Source organism: Lepisma saccharinum, chromosome 26 (assembly GCF_977018435.1).
Source record: "Lepisma saccharinum chromosome 26, izLepSacc3.1, whole genome shotgun sequence".
Lineage (NCBI taxonomy): Eukaryota > Metazoa > Arthropoda > Insecta > Zygentoma > Lepismatidae > Lepisma > Lepisma saccharinum.
Genome location: NC_139254.1, coordinates 17,410,945 through 17,430,482, shown reverse-complemented (window position 1 = coordinate 17,430,482; position 19,538 = coordinate 17,410,945). Strand labels below are relative to the sequence as shown.

The 19,538-nt window shown below is 38.7% G+C and overlaps 2 protein-coding genes across 2 annotated transcripts in view; one reads left to right on the top strand and one right to left on the bottom strand.

Annotated features, from left to right (window-relative positions):
- LOC145979395 (sucrase-isomaltase, intestinal-like) overlaps positions 1-10,779 on the bottom strand; it is a 176,646-nt gene extending 165,867 nt beyond the window's left edge. Inside the window, exons 1-2 of the mRNA XM_083112264.1 lie at positions 10,738-10,779; positions 6,843-6,958 (exon numbers count right to left, since the gene is read on the bottom strand). Coding sequence (XP_082968390.1) covers positions 6,843-6,936 — 94 coding nt within the window. The 5' untranslated portion in view covers positions 6,937-6,958; positions 10,738-10,779. The remainder of the gene's footprint in view (positions 1-6,842; positions 6,959-10,737) is intronic.
- A 158-nt stretch (positions 10,780-10,937) lies between these two features.
- The window catches only part of LOC145979833 (lysosomal alpha-glucosidase-like), a 74,161-nt gene continuing 65,560 nt past the window's right edge, over positions 10,938-19,538 (top strand). The window contains exon 1 of the mRNA XM_083112860.1: positions 10,938-11,062. The gene's annotated coding sequence lies outside the window, so the exon portion shown is untranslated. The remainder of the gene's footprint in view (positions 11,063-19,538) is intronic.

The following is a 19,538-nucleotide window of genomic DNA, read 5'->3' as shown; positions in this document are numbered from 1 at the left end:
CCAAGTTACGTAGGGATGTGAATAAGCTCTAATTTATCTTGACACAATTCATACATGTTATATTCGTTATAAGAACAACGGCCGATATCCTGTGTGTGCGTGTGTGGGTGGGGGGAGGGTATAATTCAAAGATGTGACGTGGTCCTTTTCCCACTACTCTATTCTCCGATTCTGAGTATCCGAAATAACTCTCAATTCCACACACTTAAAATGTAGCACTTTTTACATCTTGGCATGCAAGTATCTAGTAGCAAAGTAATGTGTGGAAAGAGAAAAATTAACGACTTTTAACCTGCTCTGAAAATTTCGTAGTTTTTTTTCCAATTTTAACTGACATTCATAATATTCATATACGATCCCAATTTTGACTAGAGAATAGCGTAGTCGTCTGCTACTTTCAATTCTTTAGTCACCGTAACTCTCTCTCTCTCTCTCTCTCTCTCTCTCTCTCTCTCTCTCTCTCTCTAAGCCTCCCGAAGGGGCAGCGGCGTCGCCTTGTAATCAAGGAGTCCTGGTTTCGATACACGGTGGAGGCACACTTTAAACTGTAGGTGCAGTCCCGATTAGCCTTATTGTGCAAAAAGTGTACTTAAAACACCAAATGGAAATAAAAATAAAAATCACCGTAACTCTCTACAAAGCCAGAGGATCCAGGTTCGAAACCTGTTGAGGCTTAGATGTAGCATTGAATTCGTATCATTACCCATCATCTTCATCATCGCAATTATCGAAAAAGGTAAAAATGCGACACAAAATAACCCAAACAGAAGCTTGGAATCAATCTGAATATTGGTAACTTTGGATACGTGGTAGAATTGTCTTAAAAATCACCTCCTGTGATGTAATACGTTTTTTGATTAGAGACCATCTATATATATGAAAAATACGTATTCTGTGATGTTTATCTGTAATGACTGTAATACATATCGTTGTTGGGAACAATAAGTAGTTTCACGTTCACCACACTCTTCGGTTGTTTAGTAATCGTAAGGAAGAAGGATCTCTAAATTTCCGCTTTCACATGTTAATGAAAGTTCAATGTAGGTCACAAAAGAGATTTACATATTGTTATGATATCTTTTAAACGTCAAGAAATCAAATTCCAATAGAATACGATACTACTCCTTACGTTCCTGTAAATGTTCACCATTAGTCTGGCGAAAAAAAGTAACAAAGATGTCCGTGTTTCCTTGAGCAAAGATAAGGTGCCTGCTTGTAGCAAGCAAGCACCAACTGCTTCGATCAGTGACCTTCATTGGCAGAGTGACTCACAGCAGGCCTGCGCTCGTTCCAGTGTGCGTATGAAACAGGTATTTTTTTTTCGTTTGCTGACTGTATTGTTACAATCCACAGTTATATAAAGCTAACATTTTAATATTTTCGTAAAATATGTAGTAAACAAGTCCTACATTATGGTCTTTCTCCAGACTGTTACTGCTTGCTACTTACACGCGGGAGAGGGGGGTGTTGTAAACATTCCTGAACCCAAAGGTCGAGCACGAAGAATCAGTCCTGTAAGCATTGGAGGTAATAACAAGGAAATAGAAGTTGAAGAAAATGCTGGAATAAATTATATTAGAAATTGAGTAAAAACAGTTCTCATCATACATAGGGCTATCAGATCACTCTTCCGAGAAACGTAGGACATATTGTCTCATAATGTTGGACATGAACGCATTTGCAGTAAATATATTAGGTTACTAGGACGTATTAGCATATAATGAGAATATGACGCATCTTCATCTTCAAGTGAACTGTTGAGTTCAAAATTCCCCAACTGCTAATTAATAGCACTGCCGTATGTGATTTCAACATGTGTATGCAAGACAGAACGTTTTTCGTCGAGACGGGGCCAGGAAGGGAAAACAATCCATGAATTCGGGAAGGAAAAAGTTCACAATTTCTTAAGCAAAGTCGGGAAGTTCTTGCTTATTAAAATGTAAAAGACTAGGCACTGGGAGAAACCAGAATTGTGTGTCTTATTTCTCAAAGGACTGTTTATGTAATTTGTGGAATGAAACTTGTTACTTCGAACAAATTACCGACACTTATAGTTTCGATAAAACTTCACAAAGTAAGCATTTTTATACATATATCCGGACTTTTCCGTCTAGAAAATCGGGAAGTAATTTCTGAGCTGGGATTGATTTTTTTTTTCAGTAGCAATCGTGCACACTCTTTGTTTTAAGAATACTTCTCCAAGGAGCCACGTTAGCTCAGACTTCTCTCAGATTTTCTGTTTCTTCATCTAATTTGAAGTTACGTGATGCCCAAAATATAAGACATTTGTGATTTCTTTCAAATTCCTTCCGGAGGCCAGACACATTTTGTAGGACACGTCCGGAAATAAGAATAGTTCTTATAGCCCTTTTATATTTTCTTATTTAGCGTCGTTTTTCTGTCACCTTTTGCTATTCGCTACGACAAGGATGAATTATATGATGAAATTGATGAAGAGGCACTCATAAAGAACACTCATACTCACGGCGGGATTCGAACCCACGACATCAGACATCGTAGCGTACTGTGATAACCAGTCCGTCACGGTAGGAATTCTTATAGCCCAAATCATTCCACAAGAATGTTTTCTAACTTTAACTACACACGAAACACAAAGAACAATCTAAATGAAACAGGTGCCAGTTCACATTGTAACCGTGAAAAAACATATGCATGGGAAAATGCAATATAATATTTTTTGGGTAGTTGTGATTTATTATTGTATATTAAAGAAATACATTAGTGATAAAATGACGGAAGTAAAGGAACAATTCCAATGAAACACTCATGCCTTATGGAGAATTTGCATTTCTTGCCGAACAAGGTTCCGAGTTCGAGTCCAGACCAAAATAGGTTCGTTGTGTATATTCATTCATGTGTTTAATGAAATCATAAATCGTCGTCATGAATAATTTAACTACAGAGAAAGAAAATTGAGGAACTTACTAATAAAAACAATAACAAAGAAAATTTGATCTTAAAGCCCTGGCTTTGCGCTACATATTCCATCGCGGGGACTGGCACTTTACGTATGTGTAGACACGCTTCGTACAATTTGATGATATCGCCATTACATAACAGATGTGGATGAATCATGCAGCCACTTAACTGGGGATCCTCCCCAAAATTTCCCATTTTATTACTAAGCATAGATAAGCATAATATAACATAGTTTACTTATTCATAATGTGCGGCGCTTTGGTGCACTTGGTGGATTGTTTCGTTGGTTGGTTGTTTTAATTAATTTTGCATTAATCAACATCACATTAATCGCGGCAGGGAAAGTGGAGGGAAAATGACAATGAAGCAAAATGAGGGGCCTTTGGTTCTCGATTAAAAAGAAAAAAAACTTTCTACATGCAACTGAGTCGCTGCGTAAAATCGCTGAAAATGTCATTTATTAATTTCTTAATTTTGCTTATGTTATATTGCTCATCTAGCACTTGTGTCAACTGAGAAGATGATTGATGATTGATCAAGTTATGAAATGGATGATAGGACATGATGATCCATGCCTTACACAAAATTCTAAGTTAGGAGGAATTCTGGAACGACAGCATGTGTTCCGCGATGATGATTTGATGAAAACAACCACTTCAGTGAACTTTCTTGACAATGACTCTAATATGAGTAAAGAAAACATTTCCCTACGAGTAGTTACTGTTAAGAAACCAATTCCTGTTTTCTTTTCTAGAGGTCTCACGGCACCCAGCTGTTGTTTGTTATGGCTGGGCCTAGGAGTATGACTCACGCTGCTGTCAATAATCAATCGTTCCCGAGAAGCCAGGTTCAACAGGCAAACCTAAGCGATAATTTTGTTATTTGGGTTGCATAGACTATAGGCTTCAAGATGTGACGATATCGTAGGCCACCTGGCCCACGAACTACACTGCTCAAAATAATTAGGGGATCAGGCAAAAATAAGTAGGGGATCAGACCAGATATGTTGTCAACACCTGTATGAGCTACAATCAGCTGCTAAAGCCCCATAAACGAAAGTTCCAGTGCCTTAAACATGATGTAACCTTTGCACTGGTGATATCAAGTTGTAGAGTGGAGGAGTGTGTGCGTGCTGGTGTTGTATGCTAGTCATCTCTGGTTAGCGATACAGTTCAGTTGGGGAAGGCAAAGGTTCAGGTGAGAAAGGCAATGCCGCACCAATGTGATTTACCGGAAGCTATGGCTTGGAGAGCCATAGGAAGGATTGAAGCTGGGCAGTCACAATGCCAGTTAGCACACGCCATTGGAGTGTCGCAAAGTGTAATTTCCAGACTATGGAATCGTTTTGAAATGACAGGAAGTATTCGCAGAAGACAAGGCCAAGTTCGTCCACCACCAATAACATCGAGGGAGGACCGTTATCTCTTAATCACAGCCTGTCGGAACAGGAGGCAGAATGCAACACTACTGCAATGTGCCTGGCAAACAGCAACGGGATGCAGAGTGTCATCGCAAACTATCCGGAAACGTTTTCATGAAAGTGGCCTCTATGCACGTAGGCCCATGGTGTGTGTTCCAGTAACGTTACAACACCGTAGAGCCCGTAGAAACTGGGTGGAGGAACATCGTGGTTGGGGACATGCAGAATGGAGGTCCGTTCTGTTCTCTGATGAGTCGCGATTCAGTTTGGAACCTGATAATCGACGTGTTCTCATCTGGTGGGAACGCGGAAAACGAAACAACCCAGCTTTTGTGCACGAAGGCTCCCGATATGGCGGCGGTGGACTGATGGTGTGGGCAGGAATCAGTATTGGTGGACATTCGGACCTGCACATCATCCGCGATGGCACTTTGACAGCTCGAAGGTATAGAGACGAGATCCTCCGACCTTATGTCGTGCCTTATGCTATTGCCATTGGTGATTCTTTCTGTTTCATGGATGATAATGCTCGTCCACACCGAACTGGGTTGGTGGACGACATGTTGGACAAGTAGGGTATCAAGTGTCTGCCCTGGCCAGCTTGCTCTCCAGACTTAAATCCAATCGAACACATCTGGAATGCACTAGGCCGACAAGTTGCAGCTCGATCAGCACCTCCCACAACTCGTGGAGGGCTGGAAATTGCCCTTCTGGCAGAGTGGCGACGTATCCCCCAACAGCTCATTGACCAACTCATTGATTCCATGCCACGCAGGTGTGCAGCAATATTGGCCGCTAGGGGAAACATACACCGTACTAGAGGAGAGTTGCTGTAGTGTTTGTGTCTATTTTTGTGTGCTGTTCTACTGATGCTCTAATTGTCATATCTCGTCACATGTCATTAATGTCATTAACATCAGGTATCATGGCAGCATATCTTGCTGTAACTTATCTCAGAATGAAATAAAGGATCTGGTATTAGTATGCCTACATGAGCTTTGATATCTGGTCTGATCCCCTACTTATTTCTGCCTGATCCCCTAATTATTTTGAGCAGTGTACTTTCTCTCACTGTACATTATATAGTGCTTCGGATTCCACTTTGAACGTCCAATCGTGATCAGTTTCTAGCCACAAATTGGACTTAAAAAAAAGTTAACTAAACTCTCTAGTCTTCTTAAACCCGAAGGTTTATGGCTGGAGCAACACAGGCCTTCCATCTGTCCCTATCTTGAGCAAGATCTATAAACTTTTTTCCATCCCTACCGATTTCCTTTAGGTCCATCTCAACATTATCCCTCCATCTTCGTCTTGGTTTTCCTACTGGTCTCTTACCATCAGGTCTCCCAACAAGAATCCTGTAAACTCTTCTTTCCTCTCCCATTTGTGCCACATGGCACGCCCACCTAAGTCTTCTTGATTTAATAATTCTAATAGACTTAAAAATAACCCTTGTAATTGTCATGTGTGTGTGTGTGTGTGTGTGTCTGCGTGGAAAAATGGAGATTAGCTTAGCTTAGCCACAAAAAATATAGATATTTTCAGAATAATTTTGTGTTATAGTGCAGCAAGAAACACACGCACGCACTCATAATGGGGCAAAAGGAGAGCGAAAGAGAGAGAGAGAGAGATTATAAGAGAGAAAGAAGTAGAAAATATGACAGAAATACAGAGATAAGGCGATAGAAACAAAGATAATAAAACAGAGGAAGAAAGAGAAAAAGAAGTGAAAAGCACACAAAAGAAGAATAGAGAGAGAAAGAAGAAAATGAAAAATAGAGAAAAATAGAAGAAAGAAGAAGAGAAAAACAAAAAGAAAAAGAAAGATGGAATCTGAGTGGCCATGGATCACAAGAGCAAAGCCCTACCTGAAAATGTTTCCTTCAGCCCACCCACGCACTAAAAAATAACGGAGTACATTACAAAATATTTATTTGAATTATGTTTGCCAAGAATGTTCTTTGTTCTTTGTTCTTTGTAGAACAATAAAAAAAGTGTTAAACAAGCTTCTCAACAAGAAAACATTCTGTTTTACTAGAATTAACTTTCTTGGCAACGAAGTATTGAAATATTTTGTAATTTACTTTGAAAGAGTGCTCTCGTATGAACGTGTGGATTACGGAGCGAGCGGCGGTACTGTAGAGTTGTGATAAAGGGCAGGAGGCTTCATCGGTCGCGTTCGTACAGTGGGAAACCTCTCTTCATCTGATTCGTGAGTACCGTGGCATTCTGCAGAAGAGGTAGGAGGTAATTACAATGCCACGATGTACCGTTACTCACGAATCAGATGACGAAAGGTTTCCCACTGCACGAACGCCTCCTGCTCTGTTTCTTACCGACCTTGAGGTGCACTGTGCAGGCGGGAAGTTCACACCGCACTGAGCAATCGCAAGTTCAAGCGAGCAGCTCAAGTCTATTTTAGAGAACTGCCGATGCGCTATCAAATTATTAGTACTAGTGTCATTACAATATTTTCTCTTACCTGGTGGATTGCCCCGGTGCGATACAGTAGCACTGAAAGTAGCAGCAATAAGGGCTATGAGGGTGAAAACTCTTGGCGATAGCTGGCAATGCATTGCCCTGATCTGAATACCCTAACTGAAAGTAAAGACAAATATTAAACTCAAATCATACGTACATGTATTGAGTATTATGCTAACATTTATTCATTAATAGTTTACCGAATGTTTTGTTTTAAATATCAACTCATTCAAATACTCAGAACGAATGAGGACTTCAGTTCCTAAATGAAATTCAGTTCCATAATGTAATAAAGACTAGCCTCTATTTTATATCCTCCATCCTTGAGTTCTACTGTGATTATATCAATTTCATATTTCATGTAAATTATAATGCATTATGTAAGTAATTATCTCTTTATATTTTATTTTGTCCTTGGTGGTTCAGATCTGAAACATTGAGTGTAAAGATATTATTTGCACATTGTAATATTTGAAATTTTGTATTCATGTAGGCAATTTTTGTATTGGATAGTTACGTCTGACATTTTATGTTGCTCTTTCAATCATACTTATATAATGTTTTTGTTTCTAGTAACTATACTTTCTTTTGTGTATATTTACAATGTACTTTAGCGTGACATACTTTATGTTTATCAGAAAATATGGAACACTATAGGGCATTCGCATGTTGTGTTCAAATAGGTAAATGTATTTTACAGCACTGAGTATACGTATTTTAACATAAACTACGATTTAAATTGACAGAAATTCATCTCTCTTTATCTGATACCAGGGGCTGGCAGCTATTTTCCCAATATGGAGACCTAGATCGAGATGAATTTACAGGATGTTAATGTGTTCGTTGAAAAGTCTTTAGGAAGTTATCTACCAAATGTTACCTCATTTGGAACATTTCCTACAACACTGCATAATATGTCTGCTCTGGCGGCCATTTTACCGTGACACGAGATGGATTTACAACATATTAATAGGCAGGGGTGCCCACAGAGGGGGATTATGGCGCAGATTGCGCCATCGAAATTTGGGGGGGGGGGGTCCTTTAAATAATACAAAATTCAACTTTTATATATTTTTCCAAAACATATGTAAAAATTTTACACCTTAAATGCACCATATTTAATCCATTAGATGAAGAAAAGATAGTGTTTAAGGATTTTATCGAACGGAGGGGGTGGGAGAAATATCCACCTCCAAAATATTAGGCCTTATTTTACACATGGGTTCTGGGGGGGCATTCTGAATTAAACGTTGGGGGGGGAGACAGTATCCAACTCTAGGTCTTAGATTATGGCGGGTATTTAGTTAGAGGGTGATTGAGCATTAAATTGAGGGAGGTATCTAATTCTTGGGTATTACTATTGTCTTAAACTGTTGCGAAATTCTTGTGTGGAGACTGAGAATTAATTTTTTGGAGGAGGCAATATCCATTCTTCAATATCAACAGTAAGTCTAAAATTGGCTTGGAAATTATGGTGGTAGGATTGAGTATTTAATTTAAAGGGTGAGATAGGAAGCTTTTGATAAAGTGTTAAATCTTAGGTTGTCAAGGAATTTCTGTAGGGCAGAGAGTTCGAACATTAAATGTTGAGGACTGTATTTTGCGACGTTTAGACCCCGAACGTGCCAAAAGAGAAGCTAGAAAATACTAAATATTTCGGGATCCTAAGAAAGTATTGACACCACATTAAATTAATATTCATGAAAGCCTGCAAAAAGAGATGGATATATAAATGTTCTTGCTCGCTTCGCTCGCAATATTGTGTTGGAAGAATGCGTGTTTTTTTGACGCTTTGCTGACGTGAATGTGAACTTTTATACTATAGGTGCATTACAAGATATAAGAGTGTTGGTATGCTGCTTAATTTAAAGAAGGTGCATCATTTGCAACAAAAATATATCTAATTGGCATTTCTAACTTCACGTCACAGAAAAATTTATATTTACCAAAAAAAAACGGGGGGGGGCTCTTTGAAAGAGGAGCAGTATTATATTATCGTTCTGACCTTTACTTTGTGGGGATTACTATATGGTTTGAGTGCGCAAATAATATAATTTGGGGGGGCTTGGGGGAGATGGGCACCCCTGTTAATAGGTTAAATAACAAGATTTTAGGAAGCTATCTTCGCTACCACATTTTATCTCATTGGAAACATTTTCAGTCCTTTTTGCAATATGCCTGCAGAATGTATAAGTAGGTCTATTACCAAGCAAATTGTCCATCATCATGTTAATTCTCCTAGATTTACCCATTGCAAACTTCAAGAATTGAGAAAAGATGCTGACAATCTCTCCACCAGCACCACGTACAAATCTGTTTCATAAAAACACGTAGGATGAAGGAAAAAATTAATAAAAACAGTCATGGACAAATTGCTGAGCAATGCTTGTGCTACCGGCCATATTTCATTATGGTGGCGGTAGGAGAGGTCGGATGCATTGGGGTTTTAATATGCTAATATGTTTACTGACATGCTTTCAGGAAGCATCGTGTCCATGGACGTCCGGAAGGGGGGGGGCAAGGATGGGCCACGGCCCCTCTGGAAAATGAGTATTAACCTAAACAGTATATATTTCACACATAATTTCATTTCAGTCACAGTAATTTATATTAATGGTTATAAATTCCTTGAATGGCCTCCCCAATGGCGCAGTGGTAGCGTCGTCGCCTTGTAATCAAGGGGCCCCGGGTTCGATACCCGGTGGAGGCACAAGTGGTTCGGATCCCACTTTAAACTGTAGGCCCAGTCCCGATTAGCCTTACTGTGCATAAAGTGGACTTAAAACACCAACTCAACATAAATTCCTTGAAGAAACATGATAATTCCAGACTGAAATAGTGTTTTTTGAAGGGGCATCACTATTATGGGGGAAAATATGCCTCCTTTGCCCCCCTGGAAAAAATACCTTGCTTGCCCCTCCATGGAAAAAATCCTGCGGACGTGCATGACCGTGTCACGTTTCATCTTTTTGGGGATTTTGTCCCGCTATTTGTCACTTTCGCCAAATTAGCTAGCGAGCCTAACAACAGTAGCTATAGAGCGTGAGCAAGAGGGTTAATGATTGGTGCTGGGATGAGGTGACGTCAGCGGATCGTTTGTTCATTGGTTGCTTCAGGAGATACGGTTCGCTCCCAAGGTGCAAATGCAGAACAGTTAGAGATGTTATGGAAATAATCTCACTCTAGTGGCTAAGAAAAGTAACCCCAGAATCACATGTACTTTATTAGATTTCGTGCAATTCAATAAAATGTTTTTTTAGTAGCAAAAGCCGGAATGATTACATACAAAAACACTGAAGTGGAGAAATAAAAATAAAACAAAGATAAAATATACAAAAACCTGTCTATATCAAAGTAAATATAAAATTACATCACTGGATATGACCTTTATATTGCATTATTATTTTCAAGAAAAGTTAATTGATTGAGTTGGTGTTTTAAGTCCACTTTATGCACAGTAAGGCTAATCGGGACTGGACCTACAGTTTAAAGTGATATCCCAACCAGTGTGTATCGAACCCGGGACAAGAAAAGACTGGTGAACCGTTCTGTGCATCCAAGTCAATATTGAAGTAATAATAAAACATACGTACGTATACTTACAAATTATATCAGAAAATAAAATATTATGATAAAATCATGAAATTGTAAAAATGAAACTGGTGCATAGCTGAATGGTTAAAACGAAATAAATAAATTACAAAATAATTGAAACATGTTATATGACTGCATAAAGCACTAATCAAGTATTTAATATCTAATCAATTAGGCTCGTGAGGTCTGTTCATTAGTAACAATGAAGCAAACGCTATTACACACAGAGTAGCGTAAAAATTATATAGAAGCGCATGCAATATCATATGCTCTGTACTATGTCAAGATAGATAAATACGTACTTCCTACACGTGATGTATGTTCTTATAGGCACAGAAAGACAACTAGACAATAATTAGAGCTTTTGTTACTAGAAACCATCTTATAAGCAGCAAACTTTGTGTCTGATAAGATTAGTGTTGGGTGTAGACATCACGTGATTTATAGATGATTAGTCCATTGTATGGGAGTGCATTTAGACAAGCATTACCAAGAGCTGATAGGAGATACAATAATGGAGTATTATCTTGCAAGACACTAATAGGCCATTTCGGTGTACGAAGAAAGGAAACATAGGCAAGTCATTGGGTTGCTTGGACCTGCCTTTCAGACGCTGCAGAGTAAAAGGTGGGTCAAAATCGTGGAGGGGCGGAGACCCTCGAGAGTTAATTAGTTATCAATTAATATAAGTGCAAATGATATACGCTCCCCCTTTTGACCGTTAAAAGGGAATCGGCTCACCCATAACGTCTAAGTTGCTGTCATGACGGGCTCCGGTGTAAAACATGGTAACATTTTGGTCATTCTTGAGTTGCAAAGTAAAAAGAGCCATGCTTCAATTTTCGCGTGTAATTGTAATGTCATGCAATTAGCATTTGACTCAATGAATGCTTCTGAGGCCTCAGCGCAGTGATAACGTCGTCGCCTTGTAATCAAGGGGTCCCGTGTTCGATACCCGGTGGAGGAACATAGTTAGGGGCGCCGACTTGTCAAAATTATTGGAGGGGCTCTGATCACTGAAATAAATTAATGAATGACTCACTCTCTCCCTTTTTTAAGTTTTGGCCTCACTGTTCGGAATGTCATAAAAGCCCATGAATTCCTCAAAAATATTAAAATTTTTATTCACAGTTCGAATGCAGAATATTAATTGTCCATGGATAGATATGTCACAAGTTTCGTCAACCATAATATAAAAATATTCCCGACTCTTAATATCTGCTACCACGGAGCGCAAAACAGATCTCCCTAATATAAAATATCAATGATCTCGTTCTTAATGTCATGTGAGAGCCAATTGTAGCCCAAACGTCCCATCCACTACCCTACTTCATGCACATAGTCTTTTGAAACTCTTCTTAGTAAAAATTTTAACAATATTCGTAATTACATACTAAATATATAGTAATAAGTCATGTGTTTCGCTGTCTCTGGTCATAGCCCCCCCCCCCAAAGTTGATGGTTTAGCGGTCTCAGCCCCCCAAAGTTGATGGTTTAGAACATTTCAAATGTGTATTTAAAGTTAAGTTCATGTGGCACAATTCAGAGTAAACTTTACAAGGAAAGCAAAATAATATATTAGATCCTCTTAAGCAAAATTATTTGGGGGGCTCTGCCTCCACAACGTTAACAATGGGGAGGGCTCGAGCCCCCCAAGCCCCATGGAGTCGGCGCCTATTCACATAGTGATACTTTAAACTGTAGGTCCAGCTCCAATTAGCCTTATTGTGCATAAAGTGGACTTAAAACACCAACTCAATCAATCAAACATTGAAAGCTTCTGATGGTAAACCCAACACGAAAACAGATTATCTACAGTATAGCTTCTAACAACCTTTGTGCTTAAGCAACTCAACAATGACCAAAATGTCACCATGTTTTACTACCGAACCCTTGAATTAATGTAATAGTTAGGTACCATGATTTTTCGGGTAAAAAATGCTTATGTATGTAAGACATTGAACAGATTTTTCATCCATTCGAATTCGCGAGAGTGAGAATTTGGCACAAAATGCCAAGTGTTGTCTTTGTCGTGAATTTCAACATAGTTTGTGCTTAAAAAACGAAAAAATCAAATGTACCATATTAACGCATGTATAATGTGCACGTTCTCCAAAATTTGTAGAGCGAGAAACGTTTTGCATTACTGTGCGAAGTGGTGCGATATTGGCGGAGATCGAGTGCGCATTTACCGTCGCATGGGAGCCGTAACATCGGCATTTGTCGCTAGAGAAATAATATAAATTAATTCCTCAAAACTCCTTTCCAATGTGCGAAACAGGTATAGGCCATGCGGCCTACAATTTAAATATTAGTTTAAAATGGCAATTAAGGTATAATAATAGGTATATTTGCAGGAAAATGTGCTAAAACAAAATCGTGCGTTTGGGGGGGGGGAATATCACCGAAAAATCAGTCAATTTATACCCTTTTTTCTCCAAGATAGCGGGAAGAAACAAACAAAAATATATATTTTTTTTAGCATAGATCTTCAGAACAGTCAAAAATATGGATCGATTCTTTCTGTGTTGAGATTTCTAATGTCTGTTACAACTCTGGATTGTAAGTACCTAGTTACAAGTTATTTTACTTTTCAAGGGTGGAGGCGAATGGGGCTACAGTCCTCTCCCGAAATTTCGAGAAAATGGAATTTGTTAAACTAGAGCATTAAAGAACTCGGGAAAACTAAGTCAAATTACAATTTTTGTCTATGAATAACTTTTAAAACAAAGACTAAAAATGTTGATATGTAATATTCGCATTTAGAATTCAGACCTATCGGAAAATAAATCCTGGTACGTCATTGCATCCATAGGCGTAACTTGGCGGGGGCAAGGGGGGCACTTGTCTTCCCACAAATTTTCAACTTTATTAAAATTTACAAGTTAGGGAACCTGAGGAGAAGAGCAATAGATTGGATTGGATTGAGTTGGTGTTTTAAGTCCACTTTATGCACAGTAAGGATAATCGGGACTGGACCTACAGTTTAAATAAAGTGGGATCCGAACCACTATGTGCCTCCACTGGGTATCGAACCCGGGACCCCTTGCTTACAAGGCAACGACGCTAACACTGCGCCATCGGAGAGGCCCTTTAGAGCAATAGATATATTTCACAAACGTCATAGTTATTTAGCAAATAATGCTTTCTAACTTTATGAGATGGATAACGTTTCGAATCCCTTCACCCAGGCTTGATTCTGCCCCCTCAAAATTAAGCCCCAAGTCAAATTCTGCCCCTCAAAAACTAAGCCCAAGTTTGATTCTGCCGCCTTAAAATTAGGCCCCAAGTTACGCCCATGATTGCATCCTACATCCATTTTATACGTGGTGGTGACACCCCAAAGGAACTATGGTGGTGACACCTCCTCACTTGAAAACCTTCAATGGGAACAAGGGTTGAGTTACGCCTTGTAAGTTTTCCTTATCCAATTTCCTCTTCCAAGTGTCAAGTTCTCCGTCTCATAGTCTGACTTTGTCTCTTTTTTTAAAGGCTTTGAATTGCATCCTAGGCTTCAGTCACAGATATATCCTTATCTGTGCTTCAGTCCCTCTAGCCAATCCCTCGCTACGGGCCTGAAAATTACCCTGATGTGAATGGCATGTCCGTGTGTATCAATTATCGATGTCAGCAACTACAAGAGCTATAAAATTAAATTTGGTGGACTGAAAGAGGTTTGCCCAAAGGGGGCATTAATGGGGGTTTTACCCTCGTCTGTTTGGCTCAGTATTCCTAAAAAAACGTAAAATACAGGAAAAAGATGTAAAAATATTAAAAAGACAACCCTGTAGTCATAGTATTGAATTTTGGATACTTAATTTTAAATGATAGTTCTATTACCTAAATTCAAAGAAAATAATCTGTTAATGTGTTCATATGTGTACATATATTTATTACTGTTTCCCAGAGTTTCTTTTACGTTCAAATAATATATTTGCGATATTTTCCAAAATAATTATTTGTATCCAAATTTTGGGTATGAAAAAAAGGTTTCCTAATTTCGGATAGGGTTTCTAATTATAAGTTTCCGTTTTCAATAGAAACAAAAATACTTATAAACTGATCTCAAATGAATATATATAATTGTATTATGTGCACATGCATATTGGAAAATATGAGATCGATTTTACTTCCTTTCTTCACTGACAGAATTCGCATTTGAAAGTCTTCCACCCGTTTCTCTCTGTTCCTGAACACATCTCGTGAAAGACTTTAGATATTTTTAGAAATCCCATATATTTCTTCTTCACTGCTTGAATAGTTTTTTTTATTGCTTCTGATGACCATTTTTTTTCCCTTTTTCGGCCAGGCATCAGGGTAATTAATAATATATCATAAGTATAACCTGTGCCAGCTAACTATAGAGCAGGGCCGTGCATATCGGCAAAGGAGGAAAATCTAGTGGCGAAAGCGCAGTGTTGCCAACCGTACGGTCCAAACCTTAGTCCGTACGCTAAGTGCACGGCTTCTCAAAATTTGCTCTTGCAGTTTTATCCCTAATATTTCCCTAAGAAATTCTTAAACCAATCGTATGAACCTGGAGACAAAAATACAGTCCGTTTGCCATGTGCGTTCGGTATTATTCTTTTCAAAAGTTTGCAACGCTGCATAGCGAAGGAGGAATTCGGGAAACTCCCGTCGCCCATTACACAATCCCGTTTCTCTCACTGTCCATTGGTGGAGCCGTCTCGCGTCACTACCTGCGCAGAGACTTGTTCTCGTTCACCTGGTCTACAGTTAGCTGGTACTGTACGGACTTTAGAAAAGGTGCACGGATGGTCGAAGTTGGCACACATTTACTCGTAGTATCCGAAATTAGGTAACCCAGTCGATATGGGGTTCTGTCAGCTCCCTCCATGAAATAACGTGATTAAAACTAGGTAGTTATAGTTCCTAAATCTCTTAAGATCATATCAAGTTTGCAAAGAAGAGAGTAAGTACTAAGCTTTTTGTTGTAAGCCTTAAGTTTGAAGTGTCAAATATTATAACAAAAGTCGTGAAAAGTCAAAAACTACAGCCACAACGTAAAAACGTTATGTTCCAAAGTCAGGCACAAGAATGCAACTGTTGGACAAAGAAACGTGTCTGTTTGCACTGCACTTCGGCGATGCTGTTCTTGGTGGAAATATTGAGGTATCTGAAATTAGGCAACTATCCAAAATTCGGGCACTTTACCCTACCTTCAGACTATTATAAATATTCAATACTTACATCGCTTAGAAAACGAATCATCCAACTGTTGGACGTTGTCTTCTTACTGTTTGTGATGTTACAATCTTCTACGCAATTCTTGCCCTTCCGAATCCATTGTTGGGATCAGAGAAGCGTAAAGGGGTAAGCTGAGTTAATTTCTCGCTCATGGTTACCTTGGGTCTGACAGTGTGACCTTTTAACTTCCTGTGACGACGGATAATGTAAGACATGCGGCTTCAAACAAGCTTCACAATATCTAAATATCAATAACAAACTCGGGAAACGCCCCCCTGAGATGTCATGTATTGTGATGATACAATGATTTAATAATAAACAATGATAAATTGATGGACGATAAGTAACATGAAAGGCAGCAAACTCGAAAGTGAACTCTGATATCTGTAAATCGTGAAGCAGTACAAATACATAAACAATTGTTCATTAACAAAGTGATTCATATTATGAAAAGGAATAGTGGACCCAAGTCTTTTTCAATTCAATTTCAATTTTATGATTTGTAAAATAATACTATTACTAATAATAATAGGTAAAATATAAGTTCTTATGATTGAAGGGCAAGACAAAAAAAATCTTACTCTGCTTCCAGGGCTCGAAGTGGATATAACTAGCTGCGGCATGGGCGTCGCCAGAAATTTTTGCAAGGGGTGGTCAGGCTAATGATAAAAGTTGAATAGTAGATAAATAATAAGTATTATTACCACGGTTATAAATGTCATTATATAATAAATATTACAAACAAAATAATAAATTTTATTCGAAATAATAATTATTATTATTATTATTGGTGGGGAGACCCGATCCACTAAACGAGTGCATACCAGCACAACTATTTTCCATTATTTCTTTTTCATTTTATGAAGTTAGTATCTGAATGCATTTTGATATTAACCTTTGCACGTCTCGTTCAAGAAAGGGCTTTAAATGTTAGAGGATTTTTTTTTATAAAGTGTGTTGTGTGGCCTACAACTGTAATTATTATTAGAATTTTGAAAACTGTGAAACCACTTGTTCTTTGGATGAAATGGTAGAATATAACCTTGTCCCTGTATTTTCCACTTAATGTTTTCGATCCAATGTACTTTTAGTTTGAATTCAGTGGCGTGGCGTCACTTTTTCAAAAGTGTTACCGGCCATCAGACGTTATCATCTCCACCCTACCGCCCCCCCCAAAACATGCCTTTGATCTGGATTTTTGTTCTCTTTTCTATGCAATCCGCTCAATGATTTATTTAGCCACAATCACTCCTAGAAAGAACTACCACTCATGAGAGAGTTACCGCGAAAATCCAGTGAATATTAGTCGAGCCTTGTCAACCTTCTCTGTTTCTTTGCAAAGAGGTGGAAAGGGGAAGAAGAACCACACATTTGGGTCAGTCTGGCCTTCCTCCCAGCGGTGGGAGGAAGGCCAGATGTACGTACTACTGTTGCCAACTTAGATTTTTGGAGCAAGGTTTGTCCAAATCACGAATCGCATCAAGTACTTATCTTTTCGTCTATTACTAAACGGTCTCCGTTGTAGTTAAATCCAGCTTTGGCTTTGCAGTCTAGCTCTTGTTGCTTCAGAGAAATAGCATCCCCGTTTTAGGCGGGATTTAGCTCTTTTCTGGAAATCCAACGTGACAACACTTGCTGATCCGGTAGGCCGCAGCGGAAACAGGGCCCCTAAACAGACATATGAATAACCCCCTAGCACACTTGCCTCCAAGTCTTTCCCCGCTGTTCCCTTGCATTGGCGCCCTTTCCTCTTGTTGCCTCTTGAGGGTAGCGGAACGGCCTGTCTCTTCGCTTTTGTCGGCTGCAGAAAAAATGTTCTCTGCAATATACACTCAACTGCAACGCTGTTGGTTAACTTATTTAACAATGTTGTTATTTTATTGAGAAAAAAAAACTTTTTAATTTCTTTACATTTTGCTCTTACCTGCGGTAACACCAGTTACATGCACGCCACGCCTCTGACTTTGATTATTCTGTGCGAATGCTAACTAAATTAACTTTATTTCTGTTCTTAACAATAAGAGTAAGAGTAACAACTTTCGGCTTTCTTGTATCTTTAAATGAACAATGTCAATTTCCAAGGGGGTCCACTGACCTGTTCGACCCCCCTCCCCACGCCCATGAGCTGCGGGGGGGGGTGCTTTGCCAAGTTTGACATGAGATTTTCTGTTCCCGTTTCAAAATTGCTGTTTCAGATACATTTCTACATAAACAATCTATCGCTACAGATCGTGTTATTAGAACCAATTAGAATTAGATTATATCCCGCCTGCATTTCGGAGTGGTTATCACAGTGCACTATGAAGCATGGAGTCCTGGGTTCGAATCCCAGCCTGGGCATGGGTGTTCTTCATGAGTGTCCCTTCATCAATTCCATCATATCATCACTCATCCTTATCGTTTCGATTAGCCAAAATGGAGGGAATGCAACGTAAAATAGCCTAATTCATTCAATCAATAGAATTAGAATTATGGACATGAGCTTTCTTCCCGTTGAGATGGACCAGAAGGAAATTGATAAGGATGGAAAAGATTGGATTGATCTTGCCAATATAGGGATAGATGGAAGGCTTGTGTTGCTACCAGTGTGGTATTTAAGAAATTTCCAGTGGGGAGGGGGGATTCTACTGACTGTCTAGGGACAGCATGAGATAATGACTTTATGCCATATAACATTTTCCCCCATGGATAACATTTATCAAGCAGAGGGGGAACACAAGTACTCAGAGGGGGGGAAATCCCCCATCCCTATACAAATACCACCCTGGTTGCTACAGCCATAAACCTTGGGGTTTAAGAAGGCTAGAGAGTGAGTGAGCTTTCTTCTTCTTGCTTGTATTCTGTTTGTTACCAACTTATTACTGAGATAAAATAAATAGTCTTTGCATAACAAATGCAGATTGTGGAGTCATTATTATTATTAACTCCTACATAAACTAATACGTCAGCAAATTAAAGAACTTGGCCATGACAATGAACTTCGATCACCTGTTGTCTAGTTCTTGGCTTTCTTATCATCTCAAGAAGATAATGTCAGCTTGTTCTCAAACAATCATCAGTGATTTCGAGTGTTTCCGTATAAAAATAAAATCAACGAGATATGTTACTATCCGGAAAAACCATAGGAGTGTAGGACTTAATCCTTTCTCTAACTTGAACTAAATCTAACACCACATTCTTATGGCAATAAATATAGCACTCTACTTTGACCCTAACAATGTCTATATATGGCTTTTTCCTACAGTTGTCTGACAAAAGATACGGATGGAACAGAAAAAAAAAACAGATATAGTGGTAGTGTAACAATCGGAATGATTAGAATACAAAAGCCATGAGACAATGTTTGGAATCTGATAAGATAGAAAACAAAGGAACATCTTCCTTTGACAACTATTTTTAAAGTCAAAGAAGTCAAAGTTTGTTTTAAGTTCACTTTATAAAGAGATAGGCTATTTGGGACGCGACCCAATCCATCATGTGCCTCCACCCACAACCGTCTGACTATTGTCTCAAAGTGTAAACAGTTGTTATAATTATAGAAACTCCATCAAGCAACTAATTGTTCCTTGTAACAACACTGTTTTCACCAGTTTAAGTCATGTGAAACTGAACCAGATACTATTAACAATAAGAAAGTAGACTAAACATTTTACTAAATACATAATGTGGCTAAATTTTTATTTTAAACCTACTGCCAACAAATGCATGTAGATGTAATGTTCAGAGCTGTTGTGGTACAGTTGGTGGACAGCATCATCGTTGAAGGGGGGTTCGGGGTACCACCGGCTCCCAAAACTTTCCCATGCCTTTCCACCCAATTTTCCATGGCTTACAAGAAATGTTATCCTTTCTGTACAACTTTGCATGTAGATCACGATCGATTCATTTTTTTTTA